This window comes from Fonsecaea erecta (genome assembly GCF_001651985.1).
Source record: "Fonsecaea erecta strain CBS 125763 chromosome Unknown Scaff13, whole genome shotgun sequence".
Taxonomy (NCBI): domain Eukaryota; kingdom Fungi; phylum Ascomycota; class Eurotiomycetes; order Chaetothyriales; family Herpotrichiellaceae; genus Fonsecaea; species Fonsecaea erecta.
The window spans coordinates 703,616-714,083 of NW_017387256.1; the positions used below are offsets into that span (position 1 = coordinate 703,616).

The 10,468-nt window shown below is 54.8% G+C and overlaps 6 protein-coding genes across 6 annotated transcripts; 2 read left to right on the top strand and 4 right to left on the bottom strand.

The window, feature by feature from the left end:
• Positions 1-5: 5 nt before the first annotated feature.
• AYL99_11143 (60S acidic ribosomal protein P0) lies at positions 6-1,115 on the bottom strand (the record flags this gene model as incomplete). Its single annotated transcript, XM_018842649.1, has 4 exons — positions 6-28; positions 82-759; positions 818-975; positions 1,054-1,115. The coding sequence occupies 4 exons, from the start codon at positions 1,113-1,115 to the stop codon at positions 6-8; spliced, it is 921 nt and encodes a 306-aa protein (XP_018688062.1).
• Positions 1,116-1,498: 383 nt separating this feature from the next.
• Positions 1,499-3,316, top strand: AYL99_11144 (hypothetical protein; the record flags this gene model as incomplete). Its single annotated transcript, XM_018842650.1, has 3 exons — positions 1,499-1,953; positions 2,007-2,738; positions 2,788-3,316. 3 exons carry the CDS (start codon positions 1,499-1,501, stop codon positions 3,314-3,316), a joined length of 1,716 nt encoding a protein of 571 aa, XP_018688063.1.
• A 322-nt stretch (positions 3,317-3,638) lies between these two features.
• On the top strand, positions 3,639-5,021 carry AYL99_11145 (uroporphyrinogen decarboxylase; the record flags this gene model as incomplete). The annotated part of the gene is made up of 2 exons (XM_018842651.1): positions 3,639-3,693; positions 4,021-5,021. 2 exons carry the CDS (start codon positions 3,639-3,641, stop codon positions 5,019-5,021), a joined length of 1,056 nt encoding a protein of 351 aa, XP_018688064.1.
• A 76-nt stretch (positions 5,022-5,097) lies between these two features.
• AYL99_11146 (cytosine deaminase) lies at positions 5,098-5,752 on the bottom strand (the record flags this gene model as incomplete). The annotated part of the gene is made up of 3 exons (XM_018842652.1): positions 5,098-5,122; positions 5,303-5,568; positions 5,720-5,752. 3 exons carry the CDS (start codon positions 5,750-5,752, stop codon positions 5,098-5,100), a joined length of 324 nt encoding a protein of 107 aa, XP_018688065.1.
• A 792-nt stretch (positions 5,753-6,544) lies between these two features.
• Positions 6,545-7,658, bottom strand: AYL99_11147 (hypothetical protein; the record flags this gene model as incomplete). Its single annotated transcript, XM_018842653.1, has 2 exons — positions 6,545-6,675; positions 6,821-7,658. 2 exons carry the CDS (start codon positions 7,656-7,658, stop codon positions 6,545-6,547), a joined length of 969 nt encoding a protein of 322 aa, XP_018688066.1.
• Positions 7,659-8,512: 854 nt separating this feature from the next.
• Positions 8,513-10,468, bottom strand: AYL99_11148 (hypothetical protein; the record flags this gene model as incomplete). Its single annotated transcript, XM_018842654.1, has 2 exons — positions 8,513-9,022; positions 9,077-10,468. 2 exons carry the CDS (start codon positions 10,466-10,468, stop codon positions 8,513-8,515), a joined length of 1,902 nt encoding a protein of 633 aa, XP_018688067.1.

The window sequence follows — 10,468 nt, forward strand, 5'->3', positions numbered from 1 at the left end:
GATGCTTAGTCGAACAGACCACCGAAGCCTGGTAGATGTTAGCTCGGACTGTTTGGATTTTGTGCAAGGACTGTGGCTCACCCTCGTCGTCAGACTCTTCCTTCTCCTCTTCCTTTTCTTCTTCCTTGGCCGCCGCAGGCGCAGCCTCCTCGGTAGCGGCCGCAGCCACCGGTGCAGCAGCAGCGTATGCGTCAGGATTGGCGATGCGATCCTTGAGCTCATGAATAGCATCCCACTCATAATCGATCTCAATGGCGACTGCAATGGCTTTCTTGTAGCCGTTGATCAAGCTGTGGATGACGGATGGAAGGGTCGGGTAGTTGGCAGCAAGGGAGATGGTAGTGATCGTAGTGATTGCCGAGGTCAGTGACTTGAGCAGCTGACTCTCCTCAATGTCCAACACATCGGGTGAGAAGGTTTGTCCTTCCTCGTACACTTGTTGCACCTTCATGCCGTAGGTGAAAGGGGAAATGTTCAACATGTTGAGCAGGGTAGCTTCGGAGGCACCGACTTTTGCGCCGGCCTCGACCAGCTTGAGATCAGTGGTGATTTCGATGGTACCACGAGCAATCTTGGTGGGGACACCGAGAGCTTGGAAGAACGACGTCTTGCCGGGTTCCATGCCAGTGTTTCCAGCTGGGACATACACATCTCCGGGAGCCACGGCACCAGCACGAGCAGGAGCTGCGACACGGTTCGCGAGGATCTTGTCACGGATGGTCTTCAGATCCCCATTGGTGAAGATGAAGCCAACGTTTCCTGCCAACAGTCAGACCAATGTGTTCCACTCTCTTTTTGACCTTGAATCTGAACGCACCCTTGACGTGAGGCAGCAACCGTTCGTACTCCGGACTGTCTGGGATGAAACCCTTGAGAGCTCGTCGGACCATGGTGTTCTTGCCCATCAAAACCACCGCTTCGCCGCGCAGGTTGTGTCGAATCTCGTGCATCTGTTGCGACGAGACATTGTCGACGCTGACCTGGAGAAATTGTTAATTGAGTTGGTCGATTTGGGTTTTCTTAGGAGGACTTGCGATGAAGATGGACTTGTACTCTTCGAGCAAGCCCTTGAGCTTGTCGAAGTAGACAGCTTTGGTGCCGGTTTTGCCCCCCATGACTTCTTATGGGATGAAGTTAGGATATTTAAGGGCAAACTGTTGCGATTGTGACGAGGGTGTTGGTGTTGATGGTCGAGGTGCAACTTTTCGGACAATGTCAGAGGGATTATTTTCCTGAGTGCGATCAGGGTCACGTGATGGGGCCTTGGCGTCAACGGCGAAGCATTCTCTCAGTGATGGCACTGCCAAATTTCACCGAGTGTGTTTAAAGCATTCATGGTGTGAATTGATTCGGTTTTGCTTCGCTGTATGCTCCTAGGTTTCTAAAAGATATTCCAGTGGTGACAGGCTTCTGGAAAAGAAAGGTTCCTGCCAATAGTCAGACCTGCCATCCACCTGCTGTTCGCGAAACGGTGGAGAAGCAGCATTCAGTTGTCTAAATGGTTCTTTGCCCATTTCAAAAGCTATGCTGCGTCCAGCCGGTGGACGGCCAACAGCCATTCCTGCTGGCAGCTTCAGGTCCGGTCATCAACTCGCTGTGCTTGAAAGATGGATCATTTTTGAGCCGTTGGTCGCCATCCGATCGCGAGGACGAAGAGTATGACCAAGCCGCTGCCAATGGCCAAGAAGCCAGGGCTTCCAAAAGACGAAAGATAGGAGAGGAATTTCGTGGGGAACTGCCCCATCAGGAGTCAGAAGACTCGATCGAAATCATCTCGGAGAGAAAGAAGGGTGAGCGGCGGAAGCCCAAGGTAGAAAACACCACCCTACCGAACGTCTCTCATATCATTACTACCAGTGACGGAAAGACGGCCATCTGTGTCACTGGCGAGGACAAGTCAGTGATTGTGTTCGACGTGCTGACGGGAGGGGTTTTGCACTTGAAGAGTCAGAGGTAAGTTCTGCTTGAGCGGGTGAGCTGGCTTGGGATGCTTAAGTCTTTATCAGGGCAATGCCAAAGCGTGTTTGCGCAATAGTCCTAACACCGGACGAGAAGAGTCTCCTACTCGGCGATAAATTTGGCGACGTCTATTTGTTACCCTTGCATCCCACGGCCGGATGGACACGGCAGAAGCCGCTTCAGGACCAGCAACAGGCGACCTACTCTCCCTCGGCTTCAGAGTTAACAGTGCACACCAAAGGTAATCTAGAAGCCCTGCGGCAACAGCGTCAGCAAAAGGTGTCTCAACCCAAGAAGGAGGGACTCCAGTTTGAATGCAAGTTGCTGCTTGGTCATGTGTCACTCCTAACGGACGTCGCCATCACTGAAGTCCAAACAGGACTGAAACGACGCCAGTACATCCTGACTGCGGACCGAGACGAGCACATTCGCGTGTCTCGGGGGGTCTCACAAGCTCATATCATCGAGAACTATTGCTTCGGCCATCGTGAATTTGTGAGCAAGCTGTGTGTCGTGCCCTGGAATCCGGAATTCCTTGTGACGGGGAGCGGCGAGCCTTCTGTGAAGGTCTACCACTGGCAGACTGGGGCACTGTTGGACCAGGAGCTCTTCCAAGGCGATGTTGGGAAAGACATCGTCAACTGCCTAGACGTGGATGGTGGTGGGCGTTTGCTGGAAACTTTGGCGGTGTCCAACATCTGGCCCGTCCATTACACCGTGTCAGGCAACTCGCCTCGTTCGCGCCAACCCCCTCATCTGCTCCTGGTTGCGCTTGAAGGGTATGTCGTGACCCGAGATACCTTGACCTGCGACTGAATGCGTTTCTAGGCTTCCGATGCTCCTGAGCTACAGCATTACGCAAGAGGGTCGCTTGAGGCATCATCAGACATTGACGTTGGGAGGAAACGTGTTGGACGTCGCCATCGGCCCTGCGTTGTGGGCAATCGTTGTCGGCATCGACACGGCACATAAACCTGGGTCCGTTTGGGTCTTGAGGCCCGACGAGACGCCCGCAGGCGATGCATTTGAGACATTTGAACTATTCTCCAACGTGCCCGCCGACGAAAATAGTCCCAGACATCAAGCGGATGGTGCTCCCGGCGCGGACTTGCGATGGGAAACTACGAGCCTCGCCATGCTTCTTAATACTTCGAGCCTGGACTGCGGCAGGGGTATGTTAGCGTCAGAAGGTCGCGCAAAGGACAAAGGGCCCTACAGCTCTGCGGGAGACATGCTCTATGGCCTGGAAAACCTCAGGAAGAAAAGGGGTCAAGCTGGGGTAGAGGCGGAGGAGGAAGAAGGAGGCGGAGAGGGGACCCCAGCGGATGCAGATGCAGATGCAGAGAGGATGTCGTGATCCATGTTGTTGGTCCCACATAGCAATCAACGGTGTCCTCTCTGGACTGGAATTGAAGCAGCAACAACTTACCCTGCGAGCCTGGTATGCACATAAGTACCTGGCGAGCTGGGTATGTAACTTGGTACGTCGTCCGTGGAATCTCGGCGCGATTATGTAATACATATTTACATAGTTATTCTTGGACCCAGAAATATCAATGAAATGCCCCTCCACGCATCATCCATCCATTGACTGACACGAAGAACAACCCACGAACAACAACAGTCCAGTCATTGAAGGGCTTTTCCTTTCTCACCCTCAGCACACGACTCAACACATCATGAAGAAGAATTGGCCGTCTCTGAAGAATGATCGACTCCTTCGAGCCGCACGAGGTGCGTGAGACCCGGTCGCTCACACCACACATTTTCAACCCGTGCTGCACAGCAGAAACAACCCCCAGAAAGAAACAATGACGGAGAGATATAGAGAAAGAGAGCCCCTCCCACTAAAACAAGATGTACAGGCGAAAAAGTTGACAGGCCACCGATATGGGTGATGCGACAAGGTATGCTGTTTTGCTGCTGCTGCTGCTGCTGCTGCTGCTACTACCACCCTGACAGTCATTGCACATGCCCCTCCTCTCTCTGTCTTTTTCTCTCTCTCCATCCCCTCCCGAACTGTGGACTTTCTGCGCACCCGCCACTAAAACCCTTACACAGCTGGCCGCTACCTCCCCGAGTACCACCAGGCCAAAGGCAAGCGCGACTTCTTCGAGTGCTGCCGTTCCCCTGAGATCGCGTCCACGTTGACCCTCCAGCCGATCGACCGCTACGATGGCCTCATCGACGCAGCCATTATCTTCTCCGACATCCTCGTCATTCCGCAGGCCATGGGCATGGAGGTGCGGATGGTCGACGGCGTTGGGCCCCAGTTTCCGCACCCGCTTCGCAGCCCGTCGGACGCACAGTACCAGGAGATTGTGCAGCGGGAGGTTGACGTCAAGAAGGAGCTGGACTACGTGTACAAGGCCATCACGCTGACGCGAGAGAAGCTGGCCGGCCGGGTGCCGCTGTTTGGGTTCTGCGGCGCGCCCTGGACGCTGCTCTGCTATATGGTGGAGGGCGGCGGGACGAAGCTGTTCCGGGAAGCCAAGACGTGGGTCTACAAGTACCGCGAAGAGAGTCAGGTGCTCCTGAGGAAGATGGCCGCCATCTGCGTCGAGTACCTCGCGTTACAGGTGGCGGCTGGGGCACAGATCGTGCAGGTCTTCGACTCGTGGGCGGGGGAGTTGTCGCCCGCGTCGTTCAAGGAAATCTGTCTGCCGTCACTGGGCTACATTGCGGAGAACCTCCCCGAGCGGCTACGGGAGATGGGCGAAGACGTGGTCCCCATGGTCGTGTTCGCCAAGGGCGCATGGTACGCCCTCGATGACCTGTGCGATTTGGGATATGATGTGGTGGGACTGGACTGGCTGCATGATCCCGCGGAAGCAGTGAAGATCGCGAGAGGGAGAGTCACCCTGCAAGGCAACGCGGATCCGGGCGTACTCTACGGGGGCCGTGACGCCATCACGAAGGTGGTCGAGAACATGGTCCGGGGCTTTGGAGGGGGGAAGGAACGATGGATCGCGAATCTCGGACACGGCGTGACCCCGGGCGTCAACCCAGACGATTTGAAGTTCTTCTTTGAAGAGATTCACCGGTGTAGTGGTGCTGCATGAATGCCGCCGAGGAGAGAGGAAGACAGGACAGCAGAGGCTGTTCAGAAAGATTGGTTGAATGGAAACTCGCGGCTTATCATTGCTCCCCGATATCCTCGTGCCTAGCCAAAAAAAATCAAAAAAGTTTTCAGTATCAGAGACGACGACAACAAAATAAACAAAAGAAAGTTTCTCCCTTCCTCTCTCTCCTCTCTCTCTCTCTCTCTCTCCTCTCTTCCCACAAACAAGAAGACGAAACAGAAGAATTGGAAGGGAGAAATAAGAACAAGAAGAATCCATACCAAATGCCCGGATTTTCCTTGATAAAGCTGCCCATCATGTCTCGACACTTGGCGTTCTCCAAGACCACAACCTCGACGCCCCGTTGGCGGAGATAGTCCTCCCCGCCGACGAAGGTCTTGTTCTCGCCGATGACAACGCGGGCCACCTTGTACAGGATGCAGGCCCCCGTGCACATGTCGCAGGGGGACAGGGTCGTGTACATGGTGGCGCCGGCGTAGGCGGAGGCGGGCAGGCGGCCGGAGTTTTCGAGGGCGGAGATTTCGCCCTGTTTTGTGTTTGTGTGTGTGTGTCATTAAGAGTTAAGATCAGAGAGAGCGAGAAGAAGCAGAAAGCTGAGTTGATGTGGAAGAGGGAAAGGGGCAGGCAGGCAGGTCGGTAGGTAGGTATATGATATGAATTGATATACTGTAACTCACATGTAACGTTGCACTCCCCTTCTGCACACGCATATTGTGCCCCCGGCCGAGGATCGTGCCGTCCTTGGAGACGAGGCAGGCCCCTATTTTTGTTTTTTCGCCCTTTGGTCAGATCTGGGGGATATATCGTAGATGAATAGATAGATAGATAGATAGATGGCCAGCGTCCGGGAATGAGGGATATACGTATACATACCTATCGGGATGCCTCCTTCCGCGAAACCCTGTCGCGCCTCTTCCACGGCGGCGAGGAAGCCGGGGTCTGTTTCGGACATTGATTGAGCTTGGTTGAGTGGCTGGAGTCTAGATCTGTCTGCTGGGAGCGGAATGGGCAGGAGGAGGAAAAGAAGGAGAATGACTGAGTACGGTAAGTGAGTTAATGGGTAAGTGTGAGAGAGTGAGAGAGTGAGAGAGTGGGAGACAGGAAGACAGAGAAAGACTGGGAAATAGTTGCTGCAGTGTGTCTGTATATCCTGTTCGCGCGTATCCACACAAGTGATCAGAAAGAAAGAATAGAAAAGACTGTGGCGGCGGAGTCCGATCATGATACCAGTCTCAACTCGCGCTCCTCCGCGTTCAATATATATTATACATATAATAGTTATATAGTTACACACTCAGAGAAACTAATATATATCCTGAGATACTGTAAGTTGCATATATGCTGATTATTCATGAACCTTCGGCAGGTAGTTGTAGTACAGGAGAATGGTGAAATGTTATGTATATATGTATGTATATTTATATCGACAGTACCTCGTATACATATCAATCTACCCATCCACCTCGTATTAATATCTACTCGTCCTCCTATTCTATTCTATGCTAACCCTGCAGAAAATCCCCCGCCGCCTTCCTCCACGCCATCAGCACCTTCAACTCCTCGCCGCCGTACCCGCCCTCGATGTCGTCTTTGATGTCAAACGCCCCCTCGGGCATGATGGCGTATGCTCGACCTACAAGGTGAGAACAATGCGTGTCCAATGTCAGTAGAGTGATAATCGTGCGACACAATGGGAATTTCACGCTAGAGAATATTGCTGAAAGCACAGACTAGACCTGGGAAAGGGGGGTTTGGAGGAGGAGGAGGAAAAATCTCACCATGCAGCGTCTCGTCCAGGGCAATCCGCGCCACGGCCTGAGCACACGTCTCCTTGCTCGCAAAGGTAATTCCCTTGCCGTCCTCGATACCCATGCTCTGCAGCGCCGCGACGATCGGCGCCGTCATGGGCGTCTTGACTGCCCACGGCGCCACCAGGTTGACGCGGACTCCCATCTCGGCGCGTGCTCGGCGACGCAGCGCGCGGAAGAGGCCCCGCGTGCCGAACTTGGACATCGTGTAGGCCACGCTGTGGTCGTCGTCCAGGTACCCGGCCAGCGAGGAGATGAAGATCAGGGCCTTTGTCGGTGGCGACGACGAAGGTGGATGGCTGGAAGGCTGCTGGCGTTGGGAGAAGTAATGCAGCGCCAGGGCCGCCGAGTAGTACGACCCCTTCAGATTGACGTCGAGGCACTTGAGTGATGGGGGCGCCAGGGGTACCATGGGCCCTTCCTCCTTCTTCTCCCCCTCCTCCTGGCGGGCCTTGGCCTGGGCCTTGACCTGGTCGATGAGATTCTCCATCGGATCGACGGCGGCAAAAGTGGTGACCACGTCGAGGGTTTTGGCCGGCGAGAAGGCGATGGCGCTTCGAAACACGGCGGTTTGGCTGTCCCAGTCGCTCACGTCGCAGGGGATGTACTGGACGTGCTGGTGGCCTTGTTTGGCGGTGAGCAGGATATCTCCATCCAGGGGAGGTTGGACGTCGGCGATAGTCACGTAGGCGCCCCTCGAGGCGAACAGTTGTGCTGCCTCTAACCCCAGACCTGATGCGCCGCCGGTCACCACCACACATTTGTCCTTGAGGCCGGCAAGGTCGATAGGGGTGAGTGGGCTGGTCATGCTGTGTCGACACGGTGGCTTAATATTGCTTCTTGTTCATCGGAGATCTCTATCCTTGTCAGTCGGCTGAGTATTGTCTTATATATATAATCCGTCAGGGCTGAGATACGCAATATTGATACCATCTCAGCTCGTTGTCCGCGACGGGAGACATTCCATGTCATATCAGGCCATCTAGACCCAGGCCCGACGCTTCACCCAGCAAGGTTTCTCGGCGGCAGAGGTGGCTCGTATCATCTCGGCGCGATCAATCGAGCTGAAAGCTTCCAGTGCAACATGACAGGCAAAGGTTGGCCGGACTCTCGCTGCCGAGGACAATGGCCAAAACTCACCACACCAATAAGACGTGCAGCTTTTACTTGTCCATTGCCATCGCTGATTCAGCTGTCCATTTCCAGTATCTCGCTTACCGAAAACCCCCTTTGTTGGTGGAAGGCTGGAAGGTCTGCGTGGAGGTCGATAGTACATAGATCCAAAGAACAGGAAACAAAAACAACGTAAGGGATGTTCATTCATGTGGGTATTAGCTATCTATCCTGGCATAAGACATATCTTGTCTTGTTCGCCTGCACGCCTGTTCTCTCGCCCCTAAACCACCATCCGCTAAACAGCAGCCAGACCTCTTTGCTGGGGGGAAGAAGTCTTCGACTATTTGGCCCAGAAATGAACAAAGGCATCGAGTTGGAAAGGTACAAGCTCAAAAAGATCAAATCCAGGCACAAAGTCCACAACTGTCGACGATACTGTCCACCTTTCGTAATGTGCAGCTTTTAAGGCCATGGTCGAACCCGATCTGCAACCGTCATCTCATCGAAGAAGCTGCCAACATGAAAGAGATATGAAAGATTGCTAATTTAAAAGGCCATGCCCGAGCCGGGTCCCAGCTTCGATGGCCCAGCAGGAGAGTTGCGCTTCTCTCTGACGTTGCTGGCAGAATTGCTCCTTGGTCGATTTGCTCCGGCCATTGGTGGGGGCCCACCACGGACTCCATATGGTCCAGGAGACATGCTTCGGCCTGGAGGTCCCATGCGCGGGCCCGGAGACATCGATCGCGGTCCTTGGTTGAAGCCTGGGCTCATCGGGCGTCGCATTCCACCACCTGGGCTCATGGGCCTTCCCATAGGGCTCATGGATCTGCCTGCGGGACTCATGGGTCGCCCTGCTGGGCTCATCGGGCGCTGAGGGCCCATGCCAGCTCGGGGACCACCAGCTGGAGACATAGGGCGGGATGGCGGCCCTCCGTGTGGAGGTGGCGGTCGAGCATATTGGTTGAGATGCGATGGTTTCGGCTTGGATGGTTTGGCGGCAAGGCATGTGCGAGGAACCACACCTTGTTGAGATCGATCAAGTCGGATGCAAAGAGCCTGTAATACGTTAATTTAGCTGTCCAACACAACACAAGTATTGTTGACACTTACCCATCCATCATCGTACTCGTGTAGTAACCGAACAAGTTGGCCGTTCTTCAACTCCAGTTCGTCGTCCATAGAAGGCGTGAAATCCATAAGAACTCGGTAAACATTGCCTTGAGCCGCTTCGGATCCAGAGCCGGTGGCGGAGGATAGAGCTGGAGACGAGGGTGCCGAGGAAGCTGGAGAAGCAGTCTGCTTTTGTGTGCGCTGAGCAACAGGAACAGGAGCAGGCATGGGACCAGGTGCCGGAGCAGAGGAAGGAGCAGAGGCCGGAACAGAGACTGGTTCTGGAGCTGGCGCCGGTGTTGGTGCTGGAGCGGACATAGAAGGGGCAATGGCAGCTGTGACTGGCTTGGGAGCGAGAGCAGCAGTTGGTCCTTCGCGAAGAGCAGGGGTCGCCTTGGATTCCATGGTCGAGGCGGGCGTGGCGGCGGCTTTGGCAGCAGCGGCAGCAATACCAGTAGCAGCAATGACAGGAGTGACAGACGCTGACGTCGCAGTGGAGGCTGCGCTACTAACGGGACCAGCGGCTTGAGCCCTTTGCTCAGGGTCCGCGACCGGATTCTTGGGATCAGCGAAAGGGTTGTCGTCCTGAGACGGGCGGGTTGGGCTGGGTCCTCGAAGGTGAGTTGGGCTTGGACCACGCGGTTGAGGCGAGGGACTCAGGTTTCGAACAGGACCGGCGGCAGGGGATGAATTTGATTCTCCGATGGTAGTGAGTAAGTTGCCAGCGCTGAGTCTGCTCTTAGAAGACGCTCCCATGAACTCGGGCAACATGCGAGAAACAGGCCGGAGACTTATCCTTGGGGCAGTTGAGCTGATGGGTGGACTCCTTGTCGCCATCTCCGTGCTGCTGATTTCCGGAGCAGGATTGTGTTTCTCATTGTCTCCGACAGCCTGCGCTTCACGCTCACGCCTCTTTTTCCCGAGCAGCCACAACAAGAAGACAGCGATAAGGCCAACAATGGCGATGACCGCAATGGCTATACCTGCTTTCGCTCCTGTCGAGAGACCAGAACTCGAACTTGACGAGGGTTCGGGGGATCCAGTAGCCGCTGATACGGCGCCGCTGTCGGTGGTTGACACTGAGGAAAAGGGCGTGGCAGAAGCATTTTCTCTTGTTGTTGGCGCAGCTAGGGAAATAGAAGTGGTCGGCGCAACACTCTGAGTGGAAGGACTAGACGACCTGGTGGTGGGAGAAGATGTGGCGGCGGCGCTGCTACCCTGGGCAGTTGTCTGAGCGGGAGGATTATTGGCGCTGGTGAGAGTGGTATAGCCTCCAATGACACCAGTAAAGGTTGGCTCTGCCGTGACATAAACGACGGAATAGACAGTGCCTCCGTCAGTGATGGAGTCTTGACGCCTGGCCAACTCCACCACCTTGTCGTGAAAGTTCAT